Source organism: Saccostrea echinata, unplaced genomic scaffold (assembly GCF_033153115.1).
Source record: "Saccostrea echinata isolate AGI-Se365-2 ecotype Australia unplaced genomic scaffold, CSIRO_AGI_Sech_v1 ptg000008l, whole genome shotgun sequence".
NCBI lineage: Eukaryota > Metazoa > Mollusca > Bivalvia > Ostreida > Ostreidae > Saccostrea > Saccostrea echinata.
The window spans coordinates 4270191-4294801 of record NW_026889757.1 but is presented as its reverse complement, the minus strand read 5'-3'; the positions used below and the strand labels follow the sequence as shown (position 1 = coordinate 4294801).

Below are 24611 nucleotides of genomic sequence, written 5' to 3'. Positions count from 1 at the left end.
CTTGCGAAACAACATATTTTTGATTAAAAAAGAATTTATTGAGCATTTCAAGATTTTAATCTTTGGTTTACTTTTGTGGATAAATTGCTCTTGAATTCTTCACGACAAGATCACGAATATGAAGAGAAACTGGCTTCGGTTCTTTAACATTGATGATAAACTTAATTTGATATGAATTGAAATGAGATACCATTCATGGAATTATTCCATTCAAACCACAAACATCATCATGTGACAACATTGCAACTTTTACTACGTCCTAAGGTCCTAAGGTTGTTATGGCAGATAATATATGTCTCTTTTTGTGTTATGTAAACATTTATTTTTCTCAAAATATTGTTAAGAATATACATTTAGAGATTTTGCAATAATTTATAATAACTAAAATATTATAAACCGTCTTTAATTTTCAGATTCCATACAATCTTGAATTATAGTGAAAAAAAAAATCTTTTTTCAATCAAAGAGGTGACTGTGGTTCGTACTTTCTTTTGGGTAAAATATTATTTATGTTTCCTCATGCTGCACAAACTCACCGCAGCTCTGTTTTTGCTGAGTTATAATCAATGAAATCAACACCATGTTGAGATGAAATATGTCATTTATTAAAAATGACGAAAATAAGAAATATATATACATAAACATGATAGGGGATCAGACCAAAAGGTATTCACACAATACATGTCAATATGCTGATCCCCTAAATTTACAGATAAACAATATTTGCAAAAAATATAAAAAACAGTAAGTATACAGCAAAAAGATGGCACATCAAAAATAAATATGCCACCAAATGTGATTGCCAAACATAATTGGCAATCACATTGTGCCATTCAAGGTGAGGTTGTGCACAAAAATACAAATGTAAACTATATTTCACTGGTTTATACATGATAAAAATGAACATTAAGCTATACCAGCAGTTAAACACTGACCTGGCATCTGTTTCTGCAAGAATTGCTTTACACAAAAAGATTGTGCATATGAAATACATATAAACATGAAAGTCATCTGGTGGATGTAACCAGCAGGCAGTGGTTATATTAATTCGAAAAGAAAATGATTGTCAACATGCACCTAACAGCTTACATATACAAATAATGAAAATAATCATTTCACAAAGACAAATAATTAAAACAACTTAACAATACAGCAGTTAAACACTGACCTGTACTGTGGAAATGTAACTACATCTACATATATACACCTTATAAGACAGGTACTGAGATCAAAAGAGAGAGACATCCCTCCTTAATACTTGTAACATCTCTTAAATAAAATTTAAGCAGCAGTTACACACTGACCTGCAACCTAACTTAATAGCAGCAGTTAAACACTGGCCTGCAACAAACTTAATAGCAGCAGTTAAACACTGACCTGCAAACTTACACGTAACCAGTAGTAGCAGCAGTTAGACACTGACCTGCCCTGGGATGGACTGATATAGAAAAAAGGGGGGAGGGAGGAGGGAATCCTATATTTTATTACAACTGAAACGATTTAATTCTAATATATCTGTGCAAAACATTCGAGTTCCATCTGCCTAAATGTTGAATGAAAGTCTCAGAATACCCTAACTGTGCAGCATGCGTTGCTGCACCTATACGAAAACTGTGCCCCTTATAACGTTTGGGATCCAGACCTGCAAATGCTATTGCTTTTGAAAGTTCACTACTGACATAAGAATATGTGACTGGAGTGCCATTGACAAACTGGAAGAAGGGGCCTGACACATGTGGAAATAATGATTTATACTTATAAAGATTATGCACTGGACAAAATTGTGAACTAGGGTTGGCTTGAATAGATATAATGATGGGCTCATTTTTCTGTTGAGATTTATGGTGCCTAAGAACAATTTGAACTGCTGAAGGACTGCATTTTTCTCCACTGAAAATAATGTCTTGTATTTGCAGAACTTTGTCCTTATCTGCTAGAGTTTTTGAGATAACTTCCCCTAAACGCAGAAATGCATTAAAACATAAAAGGAAAAGGGCTTGCAAAAGAACCTGATTTAAAGCTTGTGGAACAGTAAAGACTAGTGCAGCCAAAATTTTGTGCATGATATTTTTTGTTATTGGCAATCTAGCATCCTGAGTGGGTAGTAGCTTGTGACAACCTTTCAGTAGTTTGCGCACAATAAAAGTTTGAGTTGGATCTGGCAAATTGATAATTTTGTGAACATAACCTAATGCCGATATATGTGAGGCAATGCTGCTAGAACTGTATTGTTTCTCAAAAAGAAAACCAATGAAGTTACATATGTCTGTAATAGGCAATGGTAGAGATACTGGATCTTTTCTGTAATTGAGGAAAAGTTGCCACGAATGTCTATAAGCATATCGTGCAGGAGGTGATAAAGCTGCCACAAGGACTGAACGAGTTGAAGAGGTCAAATCTGTAATAGGTGTGCCGGAATGACAGTTGCCTGTTGTTCTAAGTATGGTGCTACCTGTCGTGCTTTCTGAAATTGCAAACGTGACAAACTGTCAGCTACCACATTGTATTTGCCTGGAATATGCTTAGCTTTAAAGAAGATATTATTTGATAGACAAACCAATACCAAACGGCGAAGTAGATGCATAAGATTTTTTTCTTTACTCGACTGTTTATTTATTACCTCCACCACAGCCATATTGTCTGACATAAAAAGAATTTTTCTATTTGCCATTTCTGAGCCCCAAATTTCTAGAGCTAATACAATTGGAAACAACTCCTTCACTGCAATTTGCATGGGAAAAAGAGACTCTGTCCATTCAGCTGCAAACCATTTACATCCAAACACAGCAGCAAACCCTAATAAACCAGAAGCATCTGTAAATAATCGGGTGATATCTGATGATTCCCATTCCTCTGGAAAAAGAACTGATTTTCCATTAAAATTTTCTAGGAAGTGCAGCCACATTGCCAAATCTGCTCTTACCTCCTTATTAAAACGGATAAGGTAATGAGGTTTCACAATCCCTATTGTCAAATCGATTAACCGGCGTAAAAAAGCCCTACCAGGAACCACTACCAAACATGCAAAGTTTAACACTCCAATTAATGACTGAAGTTCCCGTAATGCAACCTTCTTCCTGTTTATAAACTGACGCACTAAATTTTTACATTTCTCGAGTTTGTCAAGTGGAAGGCGGCTCACCATATCAACGGAATCTACCTCAATACCATAAATAGTAATGCATGTCACTGGCCCGAAGGTTTTTTATGTGGAAGAATTAACATTCCTCCACATAACGACAAAAAGTTGTTCAAATCATGTTTGCATTTCTGTGAGTTTGGAGGCCCAATGAAAAAGAAATCATCCAAAATATGAGACATGCCTGAAGCCTTCAGTTTGTTTAACATTACCCATTGAAGAGCTGTACTTAACTGTTCAAATAATTGACAAGAACTGCTTGCCCCCATTGGCAGACAACGCTCATAATAAAATTGACCTTGCCATGTAAAACCCAAAAGATGATAATCAGACGGATGTACTGGTATAATTCGAAAGGCATCTTTAATATCTGATTTAGCCATAAGAGAACCTTTCCCAAACTGACGTACCAGTGCTACAACAGTGTCAACTGAATCATAATGAACTTCAGAACATTCTTTAGGAATATTTGAATTGACTGAATCCTGGGCTGGAAAAGAAAGATCATGAATAATTCTGTATTTATTTGGTTCAGATTTAGGGACAACCCCCAATGGAGAAGTTTTAAAAAGTGGTAGGGGTGGATGTGTAAATGGGCCTGAAATTCTTTGCCTACTTAAACCTGCATTAATATAGTCATCTACAATATCTGGGTGTTCATAGGTTGATTTGTGATTATGAGGAGGGTGAATGGAAGGGGTTTTGACACACCCTAAACGGAAACCAAATGTGAACCCTGAAACTAGAAAATTCAGTTTTTCTTTTTCATAACCTTCTAACTCACTTTTGAGTTGTACTGGGTTTACTGGAGTTGGAAGGGCTACTGCCATTTCTAATTGAGGAAGATGAGTTGGACCGTATGCCTGTACATTGAACTCGGGGGTGGGGACCATGACAGTCTTGGCAGGTATGGGAAAATCTACAAGGGTGGGAGTTACACTTTTGCCCTTTGTTGTACGCGAAGCAGTATTTGGGACGAAAAGGCTGTCGTTTGCCACTACTCCCTTGCAATTTGTTTGGAGACCTAATTCCCACAGAGGCTGCCTTTAACCGTAACTCTGTTACTACTCTTTCCCATGGTAAGAGGGATGTCTCCCTAATTTTCCTAAAAGACTCATCATAAGTCCTCCATGCTTGCTCACCATGGAGCTTGCTTATGTCACGAATAGTAAACATATATTTCAACAGATTGCTTGCCTCCTGAGGGAATTTCTGTAGATATATGGTACTAAATATCAAAAATGCATCTGTCCATTGATGGATTGTTATTGGATTTTTATTTGATGATGTTTGCTGCAGTTCAATTTTACCAGCTTTTACCATAATTGAAAGGGGCTCTTCATTTGAGTTGGGTAAAAGAAGTTTCAGGTCAACAAATTCATTATTCCAAATTTTAAGTTTTAATTTGGAGGAAACTGTAGCCCCAAGAGGCACGCAATCTGTTAATTGAATTTGTGGATTAGTGTCAGAATTACTGCCTGCTGGCTCACCTGTAAAAACATTGTCCAGAAGTGCACCAAGTGCAGAGGCTGGGACCATGGCACTAGCTTGTGGGGTACCATCTGTAACACTCGTAGTTGCTGCAGGGTTAACTAGCTCACTGCTGGACTGTGGCTCCTTGTTTTGGATAACTGATGTGGATGCTTCCCCATGTTGGCTCACGGTTGCCTCAGCAAGTCCATTCTCACTGGATGTTAATTTCTGTTGTTCAGTTAATATGTGTTTTGCCAGTAGTGTGTAGTCAATGGTTGGCAGAGCACTCTGCATCACAGTCTCTGTCTGTTGAGTAGGAGTCACTCGCTTTCGCTTTCTCCCTGTGCTGGAGGAACTGGACTGCTCATCTGCTGCGAGTTCCCCTTTTTTGCTTCTTTTCTTTGGTGGCATTGCTTCTGAAGAAGAGAATATTATTAAAAAACAAAACTCTACAGATTTAGTCTCATCTCACAATGATAATGGCAATACATATTTCAAGTATATGAATGCCAGCTGTGAGATTGTGAACTTGCAATTTTTTTTTTTTTTTTTTAACAGAGTGGGGAATACTGATTCCTAAGCGAAGACAAAATAGTTATCCAAAACAGGTTAGACACATTATGGCACAATTACAGAGAGTCTAATTGACGACATCTGAGTACCTAGCTAACAGCTGTACTCTATTACATGATGAAAATCATTTACCAAATGTCTATAGTTTAACTCCCCACAAAATCCCTGAATTGAATAACTCCTATAACCAAAACTATGTAAATAACAGAGTATCTTTGACTCCTAATTACATATTCAAATTAAACTAAATAAAATTATGTAAAGAAATCTGACCCCAAAATATCTGGGTAACTCCGACCCACACTAAACATGTAAACAACAGAGTAACTCTGACTCCTAACTACATGTTACATTAATCAGAAAATATATGGGTAACTCCGACCCACACAAACATGTAAATAACGGAGTAACTCTGACTCCTAATTACATGTTACATTAATCAGAAAATATATGGGTAACTCCGACCCACACAAACATGTAAATAACAGAGTAACTCTGACTCCTAATTACATGTTACATTAATCAGAAAATATATGGGTAACTCCGACCCACACAAACATGTAAATAACAGAGTAACTCTGACTCCTAATTACATGTTACATTAATCAGAAAATATATGGGTAACTCCGACCCACACAAACATGTAAATAACAGAGTAACTCTGACTCCTAATTACATGTTACATTAATCAAAAAATATATGGGTAACTCCGACCCACACAAACATGTAAATAACAGAGTAACTCAGACTCCTAATTACATGTTACATTAATCAAAAAATATATGGGTAACTCCGACCTACACAAACATGTAAATAACAGAGTAACTCTGACTCCTAATTACATGTTACATTAATCAAAAAATATATGGGTAACTCCGACCCACACAAACATGTAAATAACAGAGTAACTCAGACTCCTAATTACATGTTGACTTTATTCAAACAAATTAAATGGGTACACTCTGACCCACACGAACATGTACATGTAAATACCGCCAACACACTGACTCCTAAACACCTGTTGACATAAGACTAAATATATATTGGGTTTTACTAAAACTGCCCCAACATGTAAATAAAAGAGATACACTGACTCCTAATTACATAATGAACTCAGATCATTTGATGAATAGTATGTGTAATTCTCTGATTCTGACCTAGAAGGCATCAAGAAATATCTAACTGGTTTTACAGGGCAATAACAACAACTAAAATTAAAACATGTGTCATACTTGATTGTTATATATTCAACTACCTATCATACCTGCCTTTTGTGTGCAAACTGAGGTATCTGTCTTTTAATTAGGCACAATTGATATTTAACTCTTCATCTTCAAATGTCACATTGAGAGCATGTCTCAAATCAACACAATATTATCGTGTATGTTTGTTGTTTAATTGTGACATAGAAATACTTTAGTGCTCATAAAAAAATGAACAATATGCAAGGCAAAAATTATACTGGCCTTAGTAATTTAGAAAGCAGGATCACCGCATTCCTGACACTGCGGAGATATTTCCTCATAGGCTGGTCCTCAGTAGGGGCACAGAGCAGATGGACACCATCTGGTCCTAGATATTGCAGGTCATTCCAGAAGGGAAAATCTATAAGCCCGTTATCTGAAACAACCGGAAGCCCGTGAAGTCAAGTACACAAAAAATGCATACGTCATTTTTACTTTCGCTTTTAACTTGCAGCCGTGCTATCGACAATCGTTCATTAGAAAGTGATCAGGCTATGTGAAAATATCTTCAATTGCAGAATCGGTAACAGGGTTTAGATTAGAAAATAGAGACGAAAAGTGTATACGAGGTTGGGTTTTGTCAGAGGAAATCCTTCAGCAATTCATTGAAGTACGTTCAATCAGCACGGGATGTCAATTTGTGTCGTGGTAAGTAAGATTTGTTTTAAAGTATATTTTCGGACGGAAATGTTAATTTTATAAAATATGCCCATATCTTCAAAACATGTAATCTATTTAATAGACTAACTTATAGTTACATGTTATCAATAAATGACATTTTCATTAGATCTTCTATTTAACCTTTCTAAGCCCGTTGCAAATTTACTAATTATTTTCTTTAAAGAAAATTAATTACGGAGAGGAAATATAGACATAAAAAAGTTCTATGGAAAGTTTTTAACTTTTAAAAACTAATTTATAATTCAGTTTTAAAAAAGAGACCTTTATTTAAAAAATTAAACAGACATAAAAAATGCACATATTATTTTTTCAGAAATTCATATCCAAATAAGGGGGATGAATCATATTCTATCAGAAAGATAGATTCCTTATTTCCAAATCAGGGCCCGTTCAGGCATCACAAACAACAAGCATGATTTATACAATTACAAACAGCACAGACTAATTTTGTGTATATATACTAAATAATATAAACTCAGAGGAAAACATAGGTAATCAAAGATTACGAAGCTCACCTCGACGAATGTTATCTACATGTAAGGCAAATTTCACATCATATTTTTTTTCTAGTTAGGGTACATCCCAAGATCAATGGCCATGCAAGTTTGATTTAATTATAGACCTGCTCAAAAAACTTTTGACCTGTTTAGTAATCAAGGTAATTTTTGTCACTTCCAACATCCAAAGCAAGTCTGGAAGTTTTCATCCTTAGATGCCCCATCTATGCAAGTTTAATCATAACAGGCCATAATATTATATAGCTACTCCAAAAAATTACCCTGGTCACTCATCTGGAAAATGTACATCAGATTCAGAATCCAAGGCAAGTCTGGAAGTGTCCATCCCTAGATACATCATCCATGCTAATTTGGTTAAAATATGGCTAAAATTCACTCATGTGGAAAATCTAGGTCAGATCCAGCATTCGAAGCAGGTTGGTTAGTGTACATCCCTAGATGCATCATCCATGAAAGTTTGGTCCAGGTAGGGCTTATAGTTACTTGGAAACGAGACTACTCCTAAATCTAAACCTGGTCTCACATGTGGAAAATCTAGGTCAGATCCAGCATCCGAAGCAAGTGTGGTAGTGTCCATCCCTGGATGCATCATCCATGCAAGTTTGGTCCGGGTAGGGCTTATAGTTACTTGGGAATGGACCTGCTCCTAAAACTTTAACCTGGTCACTCATCTGGAAAATCTAGGTCAGATCCAGCATCCGAAGCAAGTGTGGTAGTGTCCATCCCTAGATGCATCATCCATGCAAGTTTGGTCAAGGTAGGGCTTATAGTTACTTGGGAATGGACCTGCTCCTTAAACTTTAACCTGGTCACTCATCCGGAAAATCTAGTTCAGATCCAGCATCCGAAGTAAGTGTGGCCATGTCCATCCCTAGATGCATCATCCATGCAAGTTTGGTCCAGGTAGGGCTTATAGTTACTTGGGAATGGACCTGCTCCTAAAACTTTAACCTGGTCACTCATCTGGAAAATCTAGGTCAGATCCAGCATCCGAAGCAAGTGTGGTAGTGTCCATCCCTAGATGCATCATCCATGCAAGTTTGGTCAAGGTAGGGCTTATAGTTACTTGGGAATGGACCTGCTCATTTAACTTTAACCTGGTCACTCATCCGGAAAATCTAGTTCAGATCCAGCATCCGAAGTAAGTGTGGCCATGTCCATCCCTAGATGCATCATCCATGCAAGTTTGGTCCAGGTAGGGCTTATAGTTACTTGGGAATGGACCTGCTCCTAAAACTTTAACCTGGTCACTCATCTGGAAAATCTAGGTCAGATCCAGCATCCGAAGCAAGTGTGGTAGTGTCCATCCCTAGATGCATCATTCATGCAAGTTTGGTCCAGGTAGGGCTTATAGTTACTTGGGAATGGACCTGCTCCTTAAACTTTAACCTGGTCAGTCATCTGGAAAATCTAGGTCAGATCCAGCATCCGAAGCAAGTGTGGTAGTGTCCATCCCTAGATGCATCATCCATGCAAGTTTGGTCCAGGTAGGGCTTATAGTTACTTGGGAATGGACCTGCTCCTAAAACTTTAACCTGGTCACTCATCCGGAAAATCTAGGTCAGATCCAGCATCCGAAGCAAGTGTGGTAGTGTCCATCCCTAGATGCATCATCCATGCAAGTTTGGTCCAGGTAGGGCTTATAGTTACTTGGGAATGGACCTGCTCCTAAAACTTTAACCTGGTCACTCATCCGGAAAATCTAGGTCAGATCCAGCATCCGAAGCAAGTGTGGTAGTGTCCATCCCTAGATGCATCATCCATGCAAGTTTGGTCAAGGTAGGGCTTATAGTTACTTGGGAATGGACCTGCTCCTAAAACTTTAACCTGGTCACTCATCTGGAAAATCTAGGTCAGATCCAGCATCCGAAGCAAGTGTGGTAGTGTCCATCCCTAGATGCATCATCCATGCAAGTTTGGTCAAGGTAGGGCTTATAGTTACTTGGGAATGGACCTGCTCCTAAAACTTTAACCTGGTCACTCATCTGGAAAATCTAGGTCAGATCCAGCATCCGAAGCAAGTGTGGTAGTGTCCATCCCTAGATGCATCATTCATGCAAGTTTGGTCCAGGTAGGGCTTATAGTTACTTGGGAATGGACCTGCTCCTTAAACTTTAACCTGGTCAGTCATCTGGAAAATCTAGGTCAGATCCAGCATCCGAAGCAAGTGTGGTAGTGTCCATCCCTAGATGCATCATCCATGCAAGTTTGGTCCAGGTAGGGCTTATAGTTACTTGGGAATGGACCTGCTCCTAAAACTTTAACCTGGTCACTCATCCGGAAAATCTAGGTCAGATCCAGCATCCGAAGCAAGTGTGGTAGTGTCCATCCCTAGATGCATCATCCATGCAAGTTTGGTCAAGGTAGGGCTTATAGTTACTTGGGAATGGACCTGCTCCTAAAACTTTAACCTGGTCACTCATCCGGAAAATCTAGGTCAGATCCAGCATCCGAAGCAAGTGTGGTAGTGTCCATCCCTAGATGCATCATCCATGCAAGTTTGGTCAAGGTAGGGCTTATAGTTACTTGGGAATGGACCTGCTCCTAAAACTTTAACCTGGTCACTCATCTGGAAAATCTAGGTCAGATCCAGCATCCGAAGCAAGTGTGGTAGTGTCCATCCCTAGATGCATCATCCATGCAAGTTTGGTCAAGGTAGGGCTTATAGTTACTTGGGAATGGACCTGCTCCTAAAACTTTAACCTGGTCACTCATCTGGAAAATCTAGGTCAGATCCAGCATCCGAAGCAAGTGTGGTAGTGTCCATCCCTAGATGCATCATCCATGCAAGTTTGGTCCAGGTAGGGCTTATAGTTACTTGGGAATGGACCTGCTCCTAAAACTTTAACCTGGTCACTCATCTGGAAAATCTAGGTCAGATCCAGCATCCGAAGCAAGTGTGGTAGTGTCCATCCCTAGATGCATCATCCATGCAAGTTTGGTCCAGGTAGGGCTTATAGTTACTTGGGAATGGGACTTGCTCCTAAAACTTTAACCTGGGACGCCGACGCTAACGCCGACGCCGACACCGACGCCGACGCCGGGGGTATAGCATAAGCTCATCTCGACTTCGTCGAGGTGAGCTAAAAAGGGGGAGGGTTGAGAGTCACCTACTGATTTCATAGAAAATAGTTCATATTACCCTATGTATGCATGGCATTGTTCAAACCAGAAATATGACAATCTTGTTATATCAAGAGAACTGAGTAAGAGGCCCGTGATTTCACTGACACCGTATATAGAACTGAGTCTGAGGCCCGTGACTTCACCAACTCCCTATACATGTATAGAACTGAGTCTGAGGCCCGTGACTTCACCCACACCCTATATAGTACTGAGTATTATGAGGCCCATGACTTCACCGACACCCCATATAGTATCGAGTCTGAGGCCCATGACTTCACCGACACCTATATAGAACTCAGTATGAGGCCCATGACTTCATCAACACCCCATATTGTACCGAGTCTGAGGCCCCTGACTTCATCGACACCCTATATACAACTGAGTCTGAGGCCTGTGACTTCACCGACACCCTATATAGTACTCAGTATGAGGCCCGTGACTTCATCGACACCCCATATAGTATTGAATCTGAGGCCCATGACTTCACCAATACCCTATATAGAACTCAGTTTGAGGCCCGTGACTTCATCGACACCTCATATAGTATTGAGTCTGAGGCCCGTGACTTCACCGACACCCTATATAGAACTGAGTCTGAGGCCCATGACTTCACCAACATCCTATATAGAACTGAGTCTGAGGGCTGTGACTTCACCAACACCCTACATTGAACTGAGTCTGAGGCCCGTGACTTCACCTACAACCTATATAGAACTAAGTATGTTGCCTGTGACTTCATTGACACCCCATAGAGTACTGAGTCTGAGGCCCATGACTTCACCGACAACCTATATAGAACTCAGTATGTTGCCCTTGACTTCACTGACACTCTATAGAGTACTGAGTAAGAGGCCCGTGACTTCACCAACACCCTATATAGAACTGAGTTTGAGGCAACTTCACCGACACCTATATAGTACTAAGTCTGAGGCACGTGACTTCTTCAACACCCCATATAGTACCGAGTCTGAGGCCCGTGACTTCACCGACACCCTATATAGAACTGAGTCTGAGGCCCGTGACTTCACTGACACCCTATATCAAACTCAGTTTGAGGCCTGTGACTTCATCAAAACCCAATATAGTACAGAGTCTGAGGCCTGTGACTTCACTGACACCCTATACAGAACTGAGTCTGAGGCCCATGACTTCAATAACACCCTATATAGTACTGAGTATGAGGCCCGTGACTTCATCAACACCCCATATAGTACTGAATCTGAGGCCCGTGACTTCACCGACACCCTATATAGAACTCAGTTTGAGGCCCATGACTTCACCGACACTTCATATAGTATTGAGTCTGAGGCCCGTGACTTCACCGACAACCTATATAGAACTCAGTTTGAGGCCCGTGACTTCATCAACACCCAATATAGTACAGCGTCTGAGGCCTGTTACTTCACCGACACCCTATACAGAACTGAGTCTGAGGCCCGTTACTTCACCAACACCCTATTTAGTGCCGAGTATGAGGCCCGTGACTTCACCGACACCCTATATAGTATTATGTCTGAGGCCCGTGACTTCACCGACACCCTATATAGAACTAAGTATGAGGCCCGTGACTTCACCAACACCCTATATAGTATTGAGTCTGAGGCCCGTGACTTCACCAACACCCTATATAGTGCCGAGTATGAGGCCCGTGACTTCACCGACACCCTATATAGTATTATGTCTGAGGCCCATGACTTCACCGACACCCTATATAGAACTATGTATGAGGCCCGTGACTTCACCAACACCCTATATAGAACTAAGTATGAGGCCCGTGACTTCACCGACACCCTATATAGTATTGAGTCTGAGGCCCATGACTTCACCGACACCCTATACAGAACCGAGAATGAGGCCCTTGATATTACCAACACCCTATATAGAACTGAGTCTGAGGCCCGTGACTTCACTGACACCCTATAAAACCACTATGGACGGTCAAAGTTGTACATAGGAATATTTAGGAAAAATCTTCTTCTCAAGAACAGCAAAGCCATTGGTTGGTCATAATTATATGGAAGCATCATCAGATAGTTTAGAGTCATGTTTGTTCAAAGTATGAACCCCGAGGATAGGTTAAGGTCACAATGAAAGTTGAAATTTGTAGGCAAAAAGTCACACTTATTCAAAAAAATATGTAAGCATCCTTAATGACTGTAGATTCAATTTTGTAAAAATCATTTCCCGGCCCACCCTTATCCCTGATAGGGGTAGGTCGAGGGCACTTATACATTTAAGCTTTTTAATACTAAACTGATGTTTGCTTTTTCCTAGCCACAGTGTTCAGGTGAGCTATGTGGCCCGTGGGCCTCTTGTTATCATTTTAGCTCACCCGAGTCAAAAGCTCAAGTGAGCTTTTCTGATCACTTTATGTCCGGCGTCTGTCTCTCTGTAAAGTTTTAACATTTTCGACTTCTTCTCAAGAACCACTGGGCCAACCAAACTTGATACAGAGTATCCTTGGGTGAAGGGGATTCAAGTTTGTTCAAATGAAGGGCCACACCCTCTTTCAAAGGGAGATAATGAAGAATTAGTGAAAAATTAATAGCATCTTTTGAAAATCTTCTTCTCTTGAACCACAGGGCCAGGAAAGATGAAACTCATGTGGAAGCATCCTCAAGTAGTGTAGATTCAAGTTTGTTCAAATCATGACCCCTGGGGGTAGGGTGGGGACAAAATGGAGGATCAAAGTTTTACATACAAATATATAGGAAAAATCTTTCAAAATCTTCTTCTCAAGAGCAGCAAAGCCATGGTGAGTCATATTTTTATGGAAGCATCCTCAGGTAGTGTAGATTCAAGTTTGTTAAAATGATGACCCCCGGGGATAGGGTCGGGCCACAATGGGGGATCAAAAATTTTACATAGGAACATAATATTGGAAAATATCTTCTCAGGAACTGAAAATCATATTTAGTGATATTGATATGAAAACATCCTCAGGTAGTGTATATTCAATTTTGTTCAAATGATGACCCCTTGGGGTAGGTAGGGGCCCAATGGGGGGTCAAAAGTTTTACATAAGAACATATAGAAAAAATATTTCTTCTCAAGAACAGAAAAGCTATGTTTAGTCATATTGATATGGAAGCATCCTCAGGTAGTGTAGATTTAAGTTTGTTCAAAAGATGACCCCTGGGATAGGGAGGAGCCACAATGGGGGATCAAATTTTTACAAAGGAATATGTGGGAAAAATATTTTAAAATCTTTTCTAGTACAACAAGCCATTTGTTATATTGACATGACATCAGGTATACGTAGTTTAAAATTCAAACCCCCCGTAATCTTTTCAAAACTGAACTGATTTGTGCTTTTGCCTAGCCAATGTGCTCAGGTGAGCGATGTGGCCCATGGCCCTCTTGTTTTTAGGTCACCTGAGTCACTCAGGTGACCTATTGCTATCTCTTTTTGTCCGTCGTCGTGCGTCGTCCGTCGGGCGTAAACTTTTGAACATTTTCAGCTTCTTCTCTGGAACCAGTGAACCAATTTCAACCAATTTTGGCATATAGCATCTATAGGTGAAGGGGAACAAAAATTATGAAATTCGTGGCCCCTGCCCCCCTGGGGCCTGAGGGGTGGGGCCAAAACCATCAAAATTAATGCAATCTTTAAAAATCTTCTTCTTTACTCCTGGACATCAACCAGTCAAACTGTAGGCATGATTGTAATAAGCATTGAGCCCTTTACCAAAATTGTGAAATTCATGGCCCCAGGGTCAGGGGTTCTGGTGCTAGGGCGGGGCTATATAGATCATATAGTGAAAATGCATTAATTCTTTGAAAATCTTCTTCTCTGCTCCTGGGTATTAAATAAAGTAACTAAGTACATAGTTATGAAGAGCAAGAGTGCCTTTTCCAAAATTGTGAAATTCATGGCCCCAGGGTCAGGGGTTCTGGTGTTAGGGCAGTGTTCTATTGATTATATAGTGAAAATGCATAAATTTGATGAAAATCTTCTTCTCTGCTCCTGGGCATTAAATAAAGTATGGCAAAACCAAAAAATATGTGTGGTTCCGGTTACATCTCCAAAAATATTAGGGTAGGTAGGTAGGGAATTTTTTTTTTTTTTTTTTTTTTTTTTTTTTTACAAAATGATTTTCTTAATTTTTCTAAATAATACCTATCACTGCTTTGCAAGTGGCATTTAGATGTGGTGTGATAATATACTAGTCAACATTGGTAGGGGACACCTACATGCTAGCTCGATTTGGATTTAACACTATCAAAAACTTGCACTATGTGTTGAAATGATGTTTTGCAAGGAGACCGCCATCGCTGAAACTAAAACTAATACTGGAGCCGATGATGGAAGTTGGGGGAAATTCTCGAAAAAATATAAAAATTGCCGGAAAAAAGTTTAGGTCGGGGGTATAAAATAGGGACGGTCGGGTAACCGGAACCACACATATTTTTTATTTGGCCTAACTAAGTACATAGTTATGAAGAGCAAGAGTGCCTCTTTCAAAATTGTGAAATTCATGGCCCCAGGGTCAGGGGTTCTGGTGTTAGGGCGGTGCTCTATTGATTATATAGTGAAAATGCATTAATTCTTTGAAAATCTTCTTCTCTGTTCCTGGGTATTAAATAAAGTAACTAAGTACATAGTTATGAAGAGCAAGAGTGCCTCTTCCAAAATTGTGAAATTCATGGCCCCAGGGTCAGGGGTTCTGGTGTTAGGGCAGGGCTCTATCGACTATATAGTGAAAATGCATAAATTTGATGAAAATCTTCTCCTCTGCTCCTGGGCATTAAGGTGTTAAACTAAGTACATAGTTATAATGAGGAGGTGGGCCTCTTCCAGAATTGTAAAAGCCATGGCCCCTGGGTCAAGGGTTCTGATGTTAGGGTGGGGCTCTATTGATTATATAGTGAAAATGCATTAATTCTTTGAAAATCTTCTTCTCTGCTCCTGGGTATTATTTAAACAAACTAAGTGCATGGTTATGATGCATAAGGTTGCCTTTTCAAAAAATGTGAATTTCATGGCCCTAGGGTCAGGGGTTCTGGTGTTAGGGCGGGGCTCTATTGATTATATAGTGAAAATGCATTGATTCTTTGAAAATCTTCTCTGCTACTGGAGATTATTTAAACAAACTAAGTGCATGATTATGATAGGCAAGGATGCCTGTCCAAAATTTTTAAATATATGTCCTCAGTTTTTGGGATTCTTGAGGAATGGGGAGGGGGGGGGGGGGGGGCTCTATTGATTATATAGTGAAAAAGCATTAATTCTATTAATTAATCATTAATTAATCCTCGGCCCCTTAGTGTTGAGCTGATAAATAAATTGCTTAGCTATGATGAAAATGGGAGCTTCAAACAGAATTTTTAAATCTTGTGGTCCTAGCGTCAGGGGTTCTGGCATAACGAGGGGGGGGGGGGGGGGCTTTTGATAATATAGTGGAAAAATGTTAATTCTTTGAAGTCGATAGTTATGATGATGAGGGTAACTCTTCCAAATTTGTAAATTTCTTGACCCTTGGTCTTGGGTTCTGGTGTTAGGGTAAGGCTTTGTTGAATCTGTAGTGAAAATGCATTGTACCTGTGAAATTCTTCTCTGCTTCTGGGTATATTGGAAGAAAACTGAGTAAAAGTTTAAATGATATAAGTAAGCGTATTTCTACCAGATTTTTGAACATCTGGACCATTTGTCTAAGCATTCTGGTCCTGGGCAAGGCTCTATTAATTTGTATTCTACTGAGAGAAGTTATTCCCCTTTTCCATTCACCTTTGATAATTAATCACTGTAAATAATGTATTTGAAAGGATAATAGAATAAGATAATTATGCAAGAATGTTTATCATATAATTCAAAAAGTACTTTCATAGTTTTAATAATCAGGTAGACCTGTAAGTAATAGATAAATAAAAATGAGACAAAAATAACTTATCTTATTAAAAGTTCTTCCAAGACCATAAGAGAGGTCAATGCTAGAGGTCTTAATATGGGTTTAAAAATAGTACAGAAGCACTAATAGTTTGTTAATAGTCTGCATGGTGATAGTGTTAAGTGGGGGGCAGATTACAACTTAATTTATGAGTTGATACTGAATACTAGACTAATTATTTTGTTGATCCTGATCTTCCTATTTTTCTTGCTTTAGGGCAACAAAGCTTCATCTATCAGTGTATTTAACTTCTAAATTGTTGTATAAAACTCAGGTGACCGTTAAAGCCCTTGGGCCTCTTGTTTTTTTTTTTTTTTTTTTTTTTTTGGTCACGGGGGCCTTGATTTTGCATTAGAAAGAAAGAGGAATCCTTCATTTAGGAGTATTTAATGTGTTTTCAAATACAGTATTTGAATACCTTTTCAGGTCAATATATACCAGATACCACACTTTTACAGTTCTTGAGAATAACATACTTGAAAAGCTGTTGAGAGAATATCCAGTGTAAGTGTTTCTTTTTCTTTATTTGTCTATCACCATCCCCCTGGGTAAAGAATATGGTAGTTATTGGGGTCTGTTTGTCTGTCCTATCATGAGCCTGAATGATGTACATGTAATCTCCAGCAGCTTGATTTTGTAATATTAGTTTAAAACTCGGCATTGGTATTTCTTATCACTAGTAGATGACTTAAAGTGCTTTTTGTGCAAAAATGAAAGTTCATTCTCAAAGAATTAATATTGAAAGTAAGGTCATTAATGATTGTCATATTGGAAATATATGTTGGGTCCACAATTGGTGATCAAAGTCACATGGGAATAATGAAAAAATCTGCTGATGAAGAACAGCAATGCCATACTGACTCAGGTGAGAGGTGAGAGTTTGGCCCATGGGCCTGTAGCTAATGTTAACAATGTAATTATTCAGGTGTCAATTTGAAAAAAAAATTGCAGACATTAATTTATTTATACCAGATAATTAATTTAATTTAATATTTACATGTATTACACATTTTTATAAACATTTTCAGTTTAGGCATGCCCATCTTAAATCAATGTCTTGATGAAGGAGGCCCTATTCCTTGGTCTGTGTTTGAGAACTGGAATGCCAATTAATAGAAGAGGCAGAGAAAAGATCAGTCAACAAACAGAAATGTCTATGAAGAGGGCCAAAAGAAAACAAAACAATTGAAATGTATACATGTATTGCATGCTGGTATTACTGTATCAGTACTTAGTCTAATTATCTGCAATCTTAATGTCACATTTAATGCATTGCTGATGCATGTAGTTACAATAAACATAACTGGTGTTATATTTGAAATTTAAGAATTTGTTTAATTGTTACCATATGTGCATTGTTAAAGTGAATTCTATATAACTATAAATTTTAAAGAATAATCTTTTCTTATATATTTTTAGGTCACCTGAGTTACTCAGGTGACCTATTGCTATCTCTTTCTATCCATTGTCGTGCGGCGTCCATCGTTAGTAAACTTTTGAACATTTTCAGCTTCTTCTCTGGAACCAGTAAACCAATTTCAACCAGTTTTGGCATATAGCATCTATGGGTGAAGGGGAACAAAAATTATGAAATTTGTGGCCCCTGCCCCCCTGGGGCCTGAGGGGTGGGGCCAAAACCATCAAAATTAATGCAATCTTTAAAAATCTTCTTTACTCCTGGACATCAACCAGTCAAACTGTTGGCATGATTGTAATAAGCATTGAGCCCTTTACCAAAATTGTGAAATTCATGGCCCCAGGGTCAGGGGTTCTGGTAATAGGGCGGGGCTATATAGATCATATAGTGAAAGTGCATTATTTCTTTGAAAATCTTCTTCTCTACTCCTGGGTATTATTTAAACAAATTAAATGCATAGTTATGATAAGGAAGGATGCCTCTTCCAAAATTGTGAAATTCATGGCCCTAGGGACAGGGGTTCTGGTGCTAGGATGGGGCTATATAGATCCTATAGTGAAGGTGAATTATTTCTTTGAAAATCTCTGCCTCTGAGTATTATTTAAACAATTTCATGACCCCAGGTTCAAGGGTTCTGGTGAGGAGGGGGGGGGGGGCTTCTATTGATTATATAAAGTGAAAAAGCAAAATTTCTTTGAAAATATTCTTTTCTGCTTCTGGTTAAAATTAAAGCAAAGAAGCTAAGTGTATACTTATGATGAGCAAGAGTGCTTCTTCCAGAGTAGTGAATTTCATGACCCCAGTGGGTCAGATGTGCTGGTGTAAGGGTGGGGCTCTTGATAATATAGTGAAAATACATTAATTCTATTAAATAATCCTGTTTGCTCCTCAATGTTAAGTAGATAAGCAAAGTGATTACTTATGATGAGCAAACTTCTGGTCCCAGGGTCAGAGGCTCTGGTGTTTCTCGGTGGGGGGGGGGGGGGGGGGGGGGCTCCATTGATAATTTAGTGAATCTGTGGTAAAAATGCATTATTTCTTTAAAAATCTTATCTGCACCTAGGCATATCTGAGGCAAACAGAGTAAAGTTTTTATAAAGAAGGGTATTTTTACCAGATTTTTGAACATCTGGACCATTTGGTCAAATGTTCTGGTCCTGGCCAGGGCTCTATTAATTTGTATTCTACTGAGAGGAGTTATTCCCTTTTGCCATTTACTTTTGATAATTAATCACTGTAAATATTGTACTTGAAAGGTAAATAGAATAAGAGAATTGTGCAAGAATTTTTTTTGTATAATACAAAAAGTATTTTAATAGTTTGAATGATCAGGTAGACTTGTAAGTAGTAGATAAATAAAAATGAGACAAAAATTACTTGTCTTATTAAATGTTCATCAAAGACCAAGAAAGGCCAATGTAAGAGATATCAACGAGGGATTAAAATAGTTCAGAAGCATTGATAATTATTTAATATACTGTATGGTGATAGTGATGAATGGGGACCAGATTAGAACCTAATTTATGAACTGTTAATGAAAATTAAGACTAATTATTTTGTTCATCCTGATCACTCTATTTTTCTTGCTTTTGGGCAACAAAGCTTTACCTTTCAGTTCATTTTATACTCGATGCATCCTTTAAATTGTTGTATTACACTCAGGTGACCGTTAAGGCCCTTGGGCCTCTTGTTTTTTAATAATGGCTAATTTCATTATACATGGATGAACATGATGAAATTGCATTGTTGTAAATTAAAAACAAAGTAAATGACTGCAAACTGACAAAAAAGTGTGAATTTGTGTGTACATTTGTTTACTATTGTAATGAATATTTCTGTTCTTATAATGTGGATTGTTATGTTTATTTCATGGAATACAGTGTAAATGAAGTCACAGGCATATTTCTTAGTACTAGTACTATATATATAGGGATGTCAATGAAGTCATGGGCCTCAAACTTAGTGGTAAATAGGGTGTCGGTGAAGTCACGGGCCTCAGACTCAATACTATATAGGGTGTCAGTGAAGTCACGGGCCTCATACTTAGCTCTATATAGGGTGTCAGTGGAGTCACGGGCCTCAGACTCAATACTATATAGGGTGTTGGTGAAGTCACGGGCCTCATACTCAGCACTATATAGGGTGTTGGTGAAGTCACGAGCCTCATACTCAATACTATATAGGGTGTTGGTGAAGTCACGGGCCTCATACTTAGTTCTATATAGGGTGTCAGTGAAGTCACGGGCCTCAGACTCAATACTATATAGGGTGTCAGTGAAGTCACGGGCCTCAGACTCAATACTATATAGGGTGTCAGTGAAGTCACAGGCCTCATACTTAGCTCTATATAGGGTGTCGGTGGAGTCACGGGCATCAGAGTCAATACTATATAGGGTGTTGGTGAAGTCACGGGCCTCAGACTCAATACTATATAGGGTGTCAGTGAAGTCACAGGCCTCATACTTAGCTCTATATAGGGTGTTGGTGAAGTCACGGGCCTCAGACTCAATACTATATAGGGTGTTGGTGAAGTCATGGGCCTCATACTCAGCACTATATAGGGTGTTGGTGAAGTCACGAGCCTCAGACTCAATACTATATAGGGTGTCAGTGAAGTCACGGGCCTCATTATTAGCTCTATTTAGGGTGTCGGTGAAGTCACAGGCCTCATATTCAGCACTATATAGGGTGTTGGTGAAGTCACGGGCCTCAGACTCAATACTTTATAGGGTGTTGGTGAAGTCACGGGCCTCAGACTCAATACTATATAGGGTGTTGGTGAAGTCACGGGCCTCATACTCGGCACTATATAGGGTGTTGGTAAAGTCACGGGCCTCAGACTCGGCAATATATAGGGTGTTGGTGAAGTCACGGGCCTCATACACGGCTCTATATAGGATGTTGTGAAGTCACGGGCCTCATACTTAGTTCTTTATAGGGTGTCGATGAATTCACGGGCTGTATATCCATAATTACGTTGGCTCTAGACCTTACAAAATTGGGTTTACTATAAATATATACGTTCATTATTTTAGCGAATTTTAAAATTCATTAAATTCATAAAAAAGACAGTAATTTAGGCTAATGTTTTGACTGTTTACCAATACGTCAAGAAGGTACACATAAACGGCTTACGTATCAAAATGTGTGTTTACAATCGAAATCACGGGCTTCCCAACATTGAGTTCACGGGCTTATAGACTCTCCCCATTCCAGAACCCTCTATGTCCCCAATAATGAATACCACATAGGGGGTCGTTCATCTGTTGCACATGTAAATTGATTTCAACCACTGTGGCATTGAAATCTCTGCATGATGCGAACTGCATACGGCGAATTAATTGACCTATAATAATCAATTTCACACCAACTCCGTCACGAAGATATTGTGCAACCGAAATAATATCCATGGCTAAATTTCTGCTATTCGTGGAAGTGGAAATATCATTCTCGCCGATTTGTAAAAACACAACATCCGGGACAGTGTCAAAACACAGAAATTCGGGGTGCACGATGTTTCGGGACCACGACGTTTCGGGACCTGACTAATACGACGTTTCGGGACTAGCAACAAGACGGTTCGGGACTTGGGTAAAGACGATTCGGGACTTGAGTTAATTTTTTTCGGGATCTAAACAAATTATTTTATTATGGTGATATAGCATATTATTCTAATTACACATAGTACGTAATATTTCAAGCTAAATCCGAATTTTAATTTTTATGTATATATATATAATAAAAATTGTCATAAAGATATACTTTGATGGGTTTTTTTTCGTAACAGACGACGAAGAATGAATCTTTACAATATTCATTTTTATTTCTTTTTATTTTTTTATCATTTTTTTTTATTAGTTATTTTTTCTTGTGTGTGTGGTGATGGGGGGGGGATCCAAAATTTAATCTTCTCAGGTTGATGATAGATATTTTAAAATACTCAAGTGATCTCCAGCTACCGTCGAATATATCTTTAAAAAACATGTCAGTAAATTGTTAAAACAACAACTGGGATCAGGTACACATATCCCAACTGATACTCTGTACATAGGGAGGTGTTACGTACATGTATAATGACGCCGCCTGTAATGGGAACTAAAAAGATTGTGTGGTTTCTTTTGAAATTATTTTAAGAAAATAAAAATCTAAAAATATGGAAAAAATATCGTTTGTTTATTGGTAAATGAAATAATTCAGAATCAAACAATAGTTCAACAAAATATGAAGGTTTTCAAAATGTTTTGATCTTGATTTTGTCTACCTTTTCCCAAACGGTTTCAAAAATTTTTTTTTTCCAAAAAGTTTTGGCATAGTATCTGTAAGATTCTTCCCTGGAAATGTTACGAAAACATTTTTAAGGTTTCCAAAACATTGTAAATAAACATATTTTACAAATGTTGCGAGAACATTGGCCCTAAATTTAAAAAAAATACCATACTTTAAAAAAAGCATTAAATGGTATAAACAACATGATTTCATTTGATATCGTTTGAAATAATGTCTTTAAAAACATTTTAAATTTCATCATAGCTTTATCTATTTAATGTGGCAAGGTGGAAATTTGAAATTTAAGTTGACCTGTTAACGTAGTCAATGTGGAATGTCTTTTAAACACTTTTACAACGTACATGCAGCATGAAAAATTTAATATTTGCAAATTAAATAATATTTAGTATTTATTTACAGTATTATTTAAAGTTTGTCATGTACCTAACTATGTAACACCACATATAATATTACGCACTGGTCGGGTATACAAGAAGATCGATAATTGAGTTTCATTGAGATTTGTAGTCTGTGTATACACAGTAAACATAAATTCAGACATCCATACCATTGTAGACAAATTAACAATTTTGATAGTACAATAATATATAGCGGGAATATTTGGGACTTTCGTGGGAATAATTTTTTTCTAATTAAAATAAATGAATAAAATCGATTACTTTCATCATTTTTCTTAAGTCATCGAGTACATGTACTTTGCATAGACGAAGAAATTGTCTAACTTTGAAACGTTAAGATGAAAAATAAGTTAAACGTGTTTATATTTTGAAAATTAGTAAGTTTGGTTTATTTCCAAATGTTGCATACATGGTATATATATATACACCTCATACTTTCAGTAAAATTTACTTTACAAGCTGTTCTTTGACGTTATATATATTTGAAATGTCAAATACATGCTGATTTTCTTACCCATTTTGTTTTTTTTTTTTCCTTCTCTGCTTAACGTATACATGGATGTGTAGGAACTAGTTTATAGCTTAAGTTATAACATTTCTCTTACCTGTAACATTTTGTATAAATTTGCTTTTATGATTTTGTTGCATATATAACCTGAAATAATAATTATAAATTTTATACATTGATGTTTAAAAAGTTGAACATGGGATTTTTCAGATTCTGATTCAAAACAACTACCCGTAAAACGTAAAGTTTTTTACTGCACGTGTGCTAGCTTGAGCCTTTGTAAATTTTGTAAACAAATATGAAATCAAATACCTAAAATTATTATTAAAAAGGAGAGAAAGAAAGTCTTAGAAAGAAAAAACACGTCCGTGGTCTTCACACAGCAGTTACGATTGTCTCCCGGCTTGAATTCTACAAACTCTCGTATCAATTTAAACACTATAGGCCCTAATACTTACTTAAAAAAAAAATTGAATTAAATTTTGGTTAAATGTTAACCAAATACTTTATAAAGGTAATATATCAAATACTGTAATAAGAAATTAAAGAGACAACACCGCGGGCGTTTGATTTTCTCGGCAGGCGTGCTCCATGCCGCAGGCAAACTTTAAAACTAATAAAAACTCCAATCAGTGCTTCTTAAATTATAAATTGTGTATCAAACTGAGAAATTATACATGTATAAACATGTATAAACATAAAAACACAAGTAAACAAGTTTTATTTCATTTCCTTTACAAAATATTTAGAAGTCCCGAAACGTGTTAGCCCAAGTCCCGAAACGTGTTAGCCCAAGTCCCGAAACGTGTTGTCAGGTCCCGAAACGTCGGGGTCCCGAAACATCGCGGTCCCGAAACATCCAGAATTCGAAATTCGGAGCGGGAATCACATTTACTCAATTTCAGTCCTCCTTTCCCTCTGAAAGTAACATGATATTGTTTTGGATCCAAACCCAAATTTTCTGTCCCCTTTTGAACACAATATTCCTTTAGTCTTCTGATGTAAGAGTGTCCGATAACAAAAACGTTCATTGCGGTCATGTTTACAAAACACACTGTACCCCAACCGGAACCAGCTCAAAATGATAGATAACCGCATTCACTAAAAACAACAAAAATGCGTTGCAACACACCTTCTACTCAGGATAAAAGCAGGAATCTTTCTTCTTACTGTGCCAAATTTTTTGTTGTTATCAGTAGCATAGATGAGGCGAGAATGACCCAACGCTGACTGGTCAGCTACCGACAGCATCAAAACACGTGACCATGATGGTCATTTCTGATTGGCTATTAGCTTACATAGGGGTAAGGTTTGACCATGGAAAATTTTGGAGTTGTGTAACAAGTAGCCGAAACTGAA

At 38.0% G+C, this 24611-nt stretch overlaps 2 protein-coding genes and 1 long non-coding RNA gene across 3 annotated transcripts; 1 reads left to right on the top strand and 2 right to left on the bottom strand.

The window, feature by feature from the left end:
- Positions 1–3266: 3266 nt before the first annotated feature.
- LOC133180949 (uncharacterized) lies at positions 3267–5053 on the bottom strand. The gene has a single exon (XM_061315420.1). The coding sequence runs from the start codon at positions 5021–5023 to the stop codon at positions 3920–3922; it is 1104 nt and encodes a 367-aa protein (XP_061171404.1). The 5' UTR covers positions 5024–5053; the 3' UTR covers positions 3267–3919.
- A 1588-nt stretch (positions 5054–6641) lies between these two features.
- LOC133181159 (uncharacterized) lies at positions 6642–24292 on the bottom strand. Its single transcript, XM_061315698.1, has 3 exons — positions 24142–24292; positions 21262–21600; positions 6642–6790 (listed from the first exon to the last, which is right to left on the bottom strand). Exons 1-3 carry the CDS (start codon positions 24290–24292, stop codon positions 6642–6644), a joined length of 639 nt encoding a protein of 212 aa, XP_061171682.1.
- LOC133180950 (uncharacterized) lies at positions 6885–17991 on the top strand. The gene is made up of 3 exons (XR_009720421.1): positions 6885–7077; positions 17069–17152; positions 17671–17991. It is a non-coding gene; the product is annotated as an uncharacterized LOC133180950 (long non-coding RNA).
- Positions 24293–24611: the final 319 nt, after the last annotated feature.

Coding starts and splice junctions, on each gene's coding strand:
- LOC133180949 (XM_061315420.1), bottom strand. CDS start 5,023: ATGCCACCAAAGAAAAGAAGCAAAAAAGGGGAACTCGCAGCAGATGAG.
- LOC133181159 (XM_061315698.1), bottom strand. CDS start 24,292: ATGACCGCAATGAACGTTTTTGTTATCGGACACTCTTACATCAGAAGA. Junction 21,601..24,141: donor AGGACTGAAATTGAGTAAAT/GTGATTCCCGCT, acceptor CGTATTAGTCAG/GTCCCGAAACGTCGTGGTCC. Junction 6,791..21,261: donor AGGGTTCTGGAATGGGGAGA/GTCTATAAGCCC, acceptor ACGGGCTTATAG/ATTTTCCCTTCTGGAATGAC.